Below are 12051 nucleotides of genomic sequence, written 5' to 3'. Positions count from 1 at the left end.
TAAGGCCTGGCCTGTGACTTCTGTTGCTTGTCCTGCGTCACTGAGGCTTGACCAGCCTCGGAAGGAAGTGCATGATAACTGTGACAGGAAATCTTTAAAAGCCCCCCTAGAACTTATCACAAAGTCAATCAGGTCAAAAATGATCTGATAATCTAATTATGAATCTACTTAATCTCATTATTATTGCCAGCTGAAGGACCTAGATAAACACATCTATTAACACGTTCTATGTAGATTTTCAATGCATGTAAAACTGCAGTGTTCGAGATAATCAACTGAAAAGGAAAATAAAGGACATGTGTTGTACAATTAAAACTATTCTACATGTTATTTGTTTCCAGATATTTTGAACAAAAGTCATTCTTTGGTTGTGTATAAAGAGGATCACTCTGCAGTAGATGTGCACAAATTCTGAGTGTGATGCTGAGATGATGTCACATGAGAATGTTTTATCCCAGAGGTTCCAGTGTACGCAGTCTAAAGATACATTCCCATCAATTTTGAGAGGTCAGTAAATAGCAGGGACTTATCCAACCGAAAGTTCAGTAGTATGATTATTGCAACTGAACTGTTGTGGCATTACAATGTAAAAGGTTTTCTTTATTTTGTCTACATACACTGCATATTTATTTGTGTATTTATATGCATCAACGCAATTGAAATTCTGCATATCAGTATACTGGATACCAGTAATATTTTAAGAGTTTTTAACCAGGTATTAGGTAATTAGATATACTAACTGTAGTCATCCTGTCTACCTCAATGAGAATTCTCTAAATTACTTTAATTACTATTTGGATTTTCTCCAGCATTTTGTCAGCTCTTATATACAGTAAATAAAATCAACCCTAACCACATAGCTACTTTTTATTATAGTACTTAAAACAAATTCCTCTCTGCTGGTTGACATGCAAACCATGCTGGGAATTTAGACACCATCACATTTCTTCAACCTAATCCTTGTCAGACTGTACGAGACTTACAGAGAACTAATTCCCTATCTCTGTTCATTTCCTTTGATTAAGTACATAAATAAAACGTGACATAAAAATCTCTTTCAAGGGCTCTGAAACCAATAATAATTGAAGCAATGTGCAGTTTAAACATGAAGACTGAAGTTTTAAGTTTCTCTGCTCTTATTTTAATTTCTGTTGCTCTTGTCAACGTAGTAAACTTCAGTTTGACCTTAACAGTATTTCAAAGCGAAGCGCCGATGCACAGTCACTCCACTGGAATGGCTGAGGCGGCACACCGAGCTAATCTTTACTGCCCTGCCCGCACCCTGCCCTAAACCGCCTACAGTAAGTCACACAGAGGTGCCTTTGCACTTTCACAGCCGACCATTACCGATTCCAGCTCAAATATAACCCTCCCTATTCATAGCGCCACAGGGTTTTATTTTTGACATACTGTAATACTCAACAGGTGCATCATCACCTTGAGTTCATGAGAAACAAAGCATTCCAAAGGATAAGCTTGTACTGAAAAAAGCCAATGCAGTTCGGTGGATCTTAAAAATCATTATTATACTAAGTTGAATACTAATCTTTAGAAATCGTTTCTGTGTATGGTGTTATGAAAACACTGTTTTCATATTACTGCAGATGGTCTGTTAACTATGCTTGTTGAGCTTATATTTAAATACATTTACTTTTTTTTAAACCACCTCCACCCCCTCAACTTTGGAGGATTGTTTTTTTCACTCTCTGATTTTTGTTCTTATTAGACAATAACAAAACAAATCTTACATTCACAAAAAATATTAATTAAAAAACTTCCTACTAATATCCTACTAAATACATTTATTTTTAAAATCTGTTCTAGTGCCAATTAACAGCTGAATCCATGACACTAAGTGATGCCTGATTGTATTCAACATTTTCCCAGTTTATTTCTGCTTCAAACAAATACAGTTACTGAAAAGAGATAAATCCTTAATAATATTTAGATCATGTTGTTTTACAATTGTTATATGCAAACCATTTAAACTAAGTACTAAAAACTTAGCATGTAATGCATCCTATTAAAAACACTTACATAAATCAGAAAGTATATACAGACTCAAAAAAAAATGTAAAACTGCAAACTCTTCTGTGAATAATTCTCTTTTGTATACTTCCACTACATCTCCCTTTTGTCTGATTTCTTTTCTACTTTTTTGCCATTGAAAAAGGTCAATGTTAATGTTAATTAATGTTTTAATGTTCATTGTTAATGTTTTAAAACTGCTGTGCCAAAGGTCTGAGGAAAAAACGTTTCTTCAAATATTTCCAGAAACCAACAGAAACTTGAAAATGACAGATCGTCACACTAAAAATGAGCAAACATAACTTCTTGTAAGAGTGTAAAAGGTACAGAAGTCCTTTATGAGACTTCTGAAAAGGCCTAGCGAGGACTCACTTGACCCTTAAGAAGAAAAATGTCAAGTGTCCTGCTCTCAGAAATGACAACAGCACTGTATGAGAAGACTCCACTCAACACAACAGCAAGACCCTGACACTGACATGTCACTGCCGGTAACATTTCTCTGAAAAGAAAATACACCTGACAAATAATCACAAATGAACAACAGAATCCTTTTCTGTATTCTTCCCCAATGTCCCCAGCCCCCTAGTCAGCAAAACACAAGAAAGGTTAAAAAAAAAAGATTTTTCTTTTAGCAGACAATATATTTTCAGCAATGCAACACATACTTTAAATTAAAAAAATAAATCTTTTCATTTTCAAATAAAAAGCCAACTGATTTCCTTTTCTTTGAGACGGTGAGAGACCAAGAGGGCAGGGTTATAGATTGTACATGGAGTGTTAAAAAGTCTCTGCCCCCATACTGTATCGCTGTTTGAATCATAATGATAATGTGTGCAGTCTTCCCACGGAATCAGAGCATTTACAGTATAAACAACTATACTTCCCAGTGAGCAGAAGGGGGATTGTTAGTCAATTTCCTAGGTCACAGCTGTTGTTAATTAGCCTGTTACTCAGAGAATTAAAGGGTGTGGCAGCTACAACTCTAGGTCTCCTGTTTGGAGGAAGTTTGTGCTATGGTGTTGTTTGACACATAGAGGAGTTCGATATTAAGGTAAAAAAGCAATTAGAAGCACAGAAAAGAAATCTGCATGTATTCCCAGGGCTCTGAAGAAGGCGATCGGTTGTCTTAGGAATCAGTACAACATTCTGGGACTTGGCGAAACACTGGGGAACTTTAAAGAGCACTGATGGAGCGCTAGTTTGCCCGGGGACACAAAGAGACTAGGCCAGACATGACATGGCACCCCTAGCGTCACATAGGACATAAATGCAATTTGCGAACAAGAAAATGATGGCAAAATTGAATAAGAACACTGTAGACCGGATACTGAAACAGTATGTGCTCCTAGCAACAACGTCAACAAGAAATGTTTTTTTTCCCCAGTTACACTTAAAAAGGCCAGGAATGTAGGACGAAAAATTACGGTGGCTGCCTTCTTTTTAAAAAAAAATAATCATTTTTTCCAGATTTGTTTTGGAATCCAGATATATGTGGATAGGATAAGCAGAATGGAGGAATGTCATCTTGGATTCCTTTGGCAGTCCTTAGTAGGCACTACAACAGTTGTCTCATCGCACCCAATGTTATTCTTGCCAAAACGCGTACAATGCTGGGACCTACAGTAGGAACGCAGCAGAAGACTGCAGCTTTCTTACAGCACTCTTATAGATATGGGACATCTACTGTATGTTTCTAGCACACATTGGCCCCCTCACCAACAAGTCCTGTCACCCAACCACTCACAGACCCCTCCTTGGTCCCGGGTGTACTGAGCTCTATATGCACACGCTGGCTCTGGTTCACTTCACAGTCAGAATCAAGAAGTCGGAGATTACTGACCCAGTTAGGGCAAAGAAGATCCGGTCGAGACGAGTGTCCTAATGAAAGTTCTTCGCACAAGCTGCCTTGGAAACAAAGTGGAAAAAAGGCGTTACAATCCGCATACATCTTTTTTAGATTTTGCTCAAGGTTTGAAATGAACACGTGTGTCAGAACACGAAAAGGGAAATGAGAAGGTAATTTGACATCCGTTTATTTTCTCAGTGCTGTATCCGACACAGGGTTACAAGGGAGCCAAAGCCTGTCCCAGCAAGCACCAGGCACAAGGCGCACAGACACACACATACAGTAGCCACACCAGGACCAATCCTCCCAGAAGCTGACTGACCCACACTAACACAGGTGAACCAAATCAAGCAGACAGCACCCCAGGTCTGGAACTAAACCCAGGGCCCAGCGCTGCAAGGCAGCAGTGCGAACCACTGTGCCACCATGCCACCCCTCTGTCATACAGCATGCATTAGACCTGCCAACATTCCTGTGTTACAAAACACATTTCTTACACCTCCTTAAAAATAAGGCAAATGTAGCTGATAAATACATATACCCTCTAATTTCATGATGACTAAAAAAAGATCAGTTCTCCTTCTTCAGTTCTTCCAGTCCTTCTTCATAACCTCTGGACTAGATTAACTGTGCTTTTCCACATAGACAGCCTGATGATTTTGGAATTGTTATTCATGACAAAGTTGTTTTTTCCAGGTGTACTACGTAGGTGTAACAATAAGTTAATAAAAAATAATAAATTCATTTCTTCATAATGATTTGAAATATTGTTGATACTAATTCCTTGCAATAATATATGACCAATTATTTACAACCCAAAGGATCACACAATATCTTCCACACAGGAGACCCGTTTCATCCGTCACTGGAGTGCAGCCCAGGCAAGAGGAAACTGAAGTATCCAGAGAAAACTCTGCTAACTCCACAGATGAGGCACAGCAGGCTGGAACTAAACCCAGGACACAAGGACTACCTGCTGTGCCTCTCAATAACTGAGCAATACGGACCATCACTCTTTCTCAGTTTATTTATGCGTACATTTCTCAAATGTGAATAATACAAGACAATCACCTGCTGCTTTTCCATTCAGGCTGAGCTAAATTACTCAATTTAAGCCTGATTAGAACATTTGTAAGTTTTCTTTCGACTCAAAAGTTAGACATTTTACGATACTTACAAATTATTACAGTTAGAAGACAACCTCCAAAATGTTTAAGAGCACAAAACAATCAAACAATTCAAATGAATCCTATTATTAAGTGAATTAAGGGTTTAATTGTGTAACTGAGAGTTGGGCGAAACACAAACCACCAGGTGTGTAGGCGTCCAAAATCAGGATTGGGAACCCTTGTTCTGCACAATCTATTAGAGCAACACGAATGAATTCATTCTTCCTATAACTTTATTCTAGATAATTGTCTTTCTTCGATTTACAAATATTGACCTTAATCACTACTCTTGCACACTTATATGTTTCAGAACATCTGTGTTTAACTTCCTTAAGCCTTTATATGAAGTTGATTCGTCCTAGAACAGAAGAGAAGAGATGGAGCACAGTGATGCCATTGTTTGGCACAGTCACAGCATTCACATTTTGCCCTCAATGGGACTGCACTTTGTTACAGCCACTCGCTCAACAAAGTAGTGATGGGGCTATTTACATTGCTGTGAAGCATGAAATTGTCATCCAGTAAAATAAGAAAAATAACAAAACAAGATGTAAACAATTACAATAAAAAGCTGCATGCAGGGGAATCCCAGAGGAAAAAGAACCCAAAAGACCAACATTTAATTTTGTTTCTTTTTTTTAATATAGTTAATTAAAACGTTTCTGCCCTGAAACACTCAGCTTGTGTGCACGCCTGTACATACAGTAGCTCTTTCTATAAGTGAGCCCTTAACTGGACATTTGCTAAGAAACAAAATTGCTCTTTGACTGTTAAACATGGAGCGCAATAGTACAGAGACAATCTCCAACATGACGACTGAGAAGGGTCTACGTGTAAACAGCAATTTCCCTACAGCCAGCTCACCCCCTGTAAAACCTTCTGTGACACCTGGCAGGGTCATGATTCATCTATCGGGTACTTGTATGGGAAACAACCCATTTCCCCAGGAGACATACTTTTTTGTGCTGCCAGTAAAGACCATCCCAGCAAACATCCTGTGCTGTGATATTATCCTCATTGATTTACACGAGGAACATTTTCTTTTACTGGTCAGTTTAGCCAGGTTCATTAGTTCACCCATAAGCCAGGTCTAATACTCATATACAGTAACTGAATTAAACTTGTTCTGAGGATCATTTATTCTCTGCGTTTCTTGCAAAATCATTACAAGTAGGTCAATTTTGAATGCAGGTTTCCTCATATATATTTACTTTTCAGATGATGAGCAGAACTTTGTAACTTGTTCATACAGGTGTTAACAAACAAATTAAGCACTATATATGTGGAAAAGAGTACGTAGAGTCTCTACGAGGAGCATAACAGAAGCAGACTACACTCTGACATCAATATTGCCCTGACAATACTGATAAGGTGGCTTAAAAATACATAACATTATATTAATTTAAAAGAAAAACTTTATGTTGTTACGACTGAGAAGTATACCACAAGATCGATAATCCATACACCACATGAGAAGTAAATTATCTGGCTCCTTTTTAAATAATCGTCTGCCTTCATGCAACTGATGCCCAGAATTTCTGAGGGTGAAAGTATGTAATTAGATTAGTCTGTGAATTATCGCTGTAAAAGGAGAGATAGCCAAGATACAGCATCAGCTATGAATGGGAGCCTCACTATGGCAGCTTGGAGCCTTTTGGAACTCCTGTGGCTCAACAGCACCACCTACTGTCACAAATGTAAACATTCTTTACCTGCCCAATTCTGAAATTCACAGCTTGATCCTTAGAGCATAGGGATACAAAGATTAAATATTACTGTTCACAAAAACCTTAAGACTCATGATAGGTGTATTATACTGCAAATACTTCATGTAGATATTTTTAAAAAACGAATCAAACAGGTATCAAAACAAGAAACATGAAAAATCGAAAAATTCTCTTGAGAGTACTCATCTACTTCTATTAAGAAAGGATACACGTTTTTCAGAATTTTCAAATTCTGAAGCATTATAGATCAGAAGTCTTAACCCAAAGAACTCAATTTTAGGGATTGCAATTGTTTTTCAATCTAACTTGATATTAAATGGAACTTGAATGTATTTTCTTTTTACCAGTGGTACATCTGTATCAATTTGTAACAAAGTGTGTATACTGTACATGATGTGGACTTTCCTTGCTCTTACAAGCGATACCAATTGTAACAATGAACTTACATATGTTTATTCCAAAGCTGTGATGTTTAAATATTATGATATAAATATTATGCTATCATATTGATAACATTACGTTATTGTTCTAGATGTTTGTAAATGTTTTTGCTTTAGCAGTAATGTAATTCACTGGGTTTGCCAATAAAGGTCTTTGAAACTGAATTTACAACCGAATTACATTGCTGATCGCTTAGCCTGCAGTACCTTCTAGAGGAACATAAAAAATCTGCAAGGCCCTTGAAAATTGAGCTTGCCTTCCAAACCAGTGCCTGGCAAACCACAAGCACTGCAACTTCAGGATCCACAAAGCTCAGCACTTACATAAATTCACCATCTTTTCTCCTACACTTACTTACAATTACTTACTACTGCTAGATCAACATCGATTAAATATATCTTATTAGCTGGAGACACTTCCACTTTCATACAAAGCAATGCGCTTTAGTTTGATAGTTTAACACAATTTTTAGCTCCTCTGGCAAACCACAGTACGGGTCCCAGTCCCAGGAAACAACTGGTTTAGCCTCAGAGACTGTGTCTTCCCTGTTGGCTACAATGATTAGAAGGCAGCAAAGTGTCGGGCCCAGTCCTGCCACAAAAGGATCATGCAGTGTCAGCACTGTATAGTGGCAGTTCTTGGGGTGTCCCAGGTAGGAAAGAGTTAAATCAAGTCGAGTGTGTCCTGTGGCCTCACTGAAAGCAGTATCAAATAAGACAAGAAGCATGATAAGACCGGGTCTCTGACCTGCTTCTGTTTAGTCATGAACTCACGTGATCGCCTGTCTGTAAATCCACAGATTTAGCCAAGTTACAGAGCTACACTACAATTACCTTTGCCCTCAAGGCACTAAAGCCCTATCCTAGCTAAGCAGTGAAGCAATTACTCACCCTGTCATCCCAGCAAGCAGCTGGAAATCAAACAGGAGGCAAGGTTTGATACAGGCCTCAAGCATGGTTTAAAATACCTCCAAGAATCCTTCTATAGATATTAGACTTACTGCCAATGTAAAATTTCAGAATTTGTTAATTGTAGATCAGTTATCAAGCAGGTTGGTGCAGTGGAAGCCAATGGATTTTGTGGCGCTGTAGGCTAAACAGAAAGGCACTGTGCAACAGTCCCCTGCCTGAGCTCACCCAGTGTATCGTTTCACTGAGAAGACCTGAGACCAGATCGCTTTAATAATGCTCCGCTCTTTCGTTTTAAAAAAATAATCTGCTTCAAATCAGGGGAAACAAAGGGAGAGACACATCAATGGCGATTACAGAAACAACAACAGCAAAGACACGCTGCCATGCCTTGATCAGTGTGCAAGTCTGCGCCACCCCTGGACAGAGCCCGAAGTGAGAACCACAGCCTACCCGTAGTGTGTGCTAAGAGCGCCCCCCAGCGAGGAGCCCACAATCATGCCTATGCCAAAGCACAGGCCCAGCTTTGCCAAGGCGTCAGCTCGCCGCTCGGGCTCCGACAGGTCAGTCACCACCATCTGGGCTCCTGCGAAGAGGGACATCGCATCAGCCGCAGTCGCCAGAAGAGCGCCCTCGCGGCCTCTCCGAGACCTGCAGCTGAGCGGAAGGGTGAGCAGAAAAGACATCCAAGGGTGACACTGTGCTTAATTCTATCACCCATCCTTCCTCTGCAAACAGGACGCAAAAGTCTGACTTTATAAATGAACAAGTTATAGGTTTATTCCATGCTGAAAAAAAGAAGAAAGAGAACACAACGTTTCGGCCGTGGAGCCTTCTTCAGGTGTGAGAGAGACAGGGCAGTAGGCAAAGGTAAAGTAGCGGGAGAACAAAGGTTGGGAGGGAGGAGGAGTGAGAGTTTATAAATTGCAACTTTACCAATAGCTAGATCCTTTTATGGCTCAAAACACAGGAATGTTAATGAATACAAAGACAAAAACAAGAAACAAAATAAAGTTAAATAAACATAAAGGATTTAAAACTAAAAGGACAAAACATAATTTCATTACTTCTAAAAGCAACCTGGCAATGTCCTTTGCTAGACCTCCCTCCGTCAGGACAGAGCAATAGTCCAATACGGCAGATCTGCACAAAATGATTTTACTGGGTTGACTTGTCTAGAGGGGGCAGAATGTTACTGTTTAAAGTGATTTACACAGAGATCTGAAAAACAATGTCAGCCCGTGGGAAGCAAAGGATGTCTTCAGTCAGACCCATGTTAACATTTTACTGACTAGTGGCACTCCCCCAAATCAGGGGGGTTGTGTGGTACTGGTCATAACTACAGTAAATTAAAAGAGTAAATTTGACACACAACCGCAGATGGAATAACCTCCAACCATATGCACTAGAACTGATCATCTTTCTTTCCTCCTAGGAACCTGTGCCTGGGCGATGCAGTGACTCTTTAAGCAGCCGTACTTGGCCCACCTGGTAGGATGTGCATAAAGACAGCAGGCAGCTTGTGGATGAAGAGCAGGGGCACACTGCTGGCAACGCCCAGGAGCAGGAAGTATACCACCGACGCCACGCAGGACATGGTCAACGCAGCCCGCGCTCCAAACAGATCGGCAAACCTGCGAACAGCCTCACATTAATTATCAGCAAAAACCACCGGAGCCTGCCAGCATTTCTTCGAATCTTCTTTTAAGGGGGGCTGATCACTGTTTTTCATACTTGCATGCAATACTCTGCACTTGACTACACATGGTGATTTATTAACATACTGACAACCTTTACACACAGGATGTTAAAGAAGGTATTGACAGAGCACCATCAACTCTCCATGTAGGCATTTCAGAGTCCACACTTAAACTGCAGAGAGCACACACACTCGATCAGAGACTGTGATTCACACAACCACTAGCAATTTACAGTACCTGTATGTGTTAAACTGGCCCATTCCTGAACAATCAAAGAATAAATATAAAGGTCAACACTGCTTATTTCTTTAGAACTAACCTTTAGATCAGAATCAGACATGGGCCAAAGAGAGGATCACAATCTTCTTATCACACGTGTGTGGTACAATTGCTAAATTATTTTCCCAATTGAACAGATACAGCACAACTGTTCAAAGTCTGCCATTGTGCCATACCTGCCAAACACAGGTCCTCCCAAAAGCTGAATGACTCCCACTGTGGTCTGAAGATACCCAAACCAGATTGTGTCGAAACCCAGCCTTTTGGCCAAGTACTGCAGAAATAAAAGAGAGCACACAGACAGAGAGAGGAGATATTACGCAGATTTAACAACTAAAAGTCTTTTTTTTTTTCAGACTTCTACAACGCACTGGTAAGACCTCATCATGAATACTGTCTTCAGCTTTGGTCACCATACTACACAAAATATTTTATAGCTTTAAAAAGTGTTCAAAGTAGAGCAAAACATATTCCTGGATTCAGAGGACTGTTGTATACATACAGTACAGGTACTGTACATAACATCTGTATACCTGTATATCTCTTAAATACAGTATAGAACAGCAGAGATTTCATCCAGGTATACTTAATCCTAAGGTGTATAAATTGGGTATATCTTATGGGTATAAGAGTATATATGAACAAATAATGGTTGTTCTCTATACTTACAGGTGTAATAGAAAACTGGACGAACATCCAGGTTATCTCCAGTGTAGCAATTATGTACGTGATGAAGATAACAGTTTGCGTTTTTGAAGCTACATGCTTCTCCAGTTTTTGGTTAGACATTTTTATTGGAAACCAGCTTCCTATCCCTGTTTTCCTGTTTCACTGAAGACAGGCATGAGGCTAGAGGTGGGAAACATGCAAAAAAAAATGGGACATAAAAATTTAAGAATGTCAGAAAGGCTACAAATGATCAATTTGACACAGTGAGATGGTTTTGTAGCTAGTAGGCAAATGATCTGTGGATCACAACCAGCCATTAGCCTAGATATAATTTTTGACATTATGGCTGGGTAACTTATCTCAGATTCTCACAACCCCTTTGTGTAAAAACTGATTTTCTCCTGGTCTCATTTTTAAAATATACTTCCCCATAGATTATATAAAATGACAAAATCCGACTGTTTAGATTGAGTCTACATAAAAATGCTTAAAGAAACTGTGTGAAGAAGGTAATGTTAATAACTATGCACTGTACAGTATATTAAAACAATCTAAAAATGGTCTCTTTAAATGCTTATGAACATTAACTAACCTTGGTGCTCTTGTTCCGGGATGATATGGCTTTTCTGTTGTAGTTAACTATTCTTTTATTATCTTGCTATTTCACCGTCTCATCTGCAGTTGCCAATGCCACAATAGTCCCTGGATCACACATTAATCAAACCGGCGGGAGTTTGCTCTTAAGTGGGATTAGACCTGTTCTTTCAGTCGTCGTTGTCATCATGTCGTGACGGGTTTTCGTGTCTAGAAGCAATGATTTCCTCACCACCTAATCCGCATCTACAGTTCATTAATATGTGACTGTAAATTAATGTCCGTAATGAATCATACTCTACGTCTGGGTTTTAACGATAAATTATGCTGCAACGGCAACACTGAAAACACTTGAAATCATTGGCAGAAAATTACCAGGTCCCACTTATTTGTGTGATAATAAAATATCCCTCATGTCGAGAGTAAATATTAAATATTGTAAATATTGCGGTAGCACATTTGCGGTACTTCCCATCCCCTGTTAGACTACGACAGATTACAACACAGTTACTAATACGTATGGACTGAAGAATTTAGCAATCACCACTGTTAAATCAGAGGTCTATTTTGTGTCCGCCTGAGTGTTTTTCTGAGCCAGGCACTGCTGACCAAAAACTACTGAACTACATTTACACGAGCCTTTAAATTGAATCCAGTACTACACATTTTGACATACTGTATTGTACAGCC

General features: G+C 39.2%; 1 protein-coding gene across 1 annotated transcript in view; it reads right to left on the bottom strand.

Annotated features, from left to right (window-relative positions):
- The window catches only part of slc67a1 (solute carrier family 67 member 1), a 47526-nt gene that overhangs the window by 34695 nt on the left and 780 nt on the right, over positions 1-12051 (bottom strand). Inside the window, exons 2-5 of the mRNA XM_088611638.1 lie at positions 10768-10947; positions 10275-10372; positions 9608-9753; positions 8573-8705 (exon numbers count right to left, since the gene is read on the bottom strand). Coding sequence (XP_088467764.1) covers positions 8573-8705; positions 9608-9753; positions 10275-10372; positions 10768-10887 — 497 coding nt within the window. The 5' untranslated portion in view covers positions 10888-10947. The remainder of the gene's footprint in view (positions 1-8572; positions 8706-9607; positions 9754-10274; positions 10373-10767; positions 10948-12051) is intronic.

This window comes from Lepisosteus platostomus, chromosome 18 (assembly GCF_059453375.1).
Source record: "Lepisosteus platostomus isolate fLepPlt1 chromosome 18, fLepPlt1.hap1, whole genome shotgun sequence".
Lineage (NCBI taxonomy): Eukaryota > Metazoa > Chordata > Actinopteri > Semionotiformes > Lepisosteidae > Lepisosteus > Lepisosteus platostomus.
The sequence above is the reverse complement of the archived record's forward strand: the minus strand, read 5'-3'. Positions and strand labels throughout refer to the sequence as shown.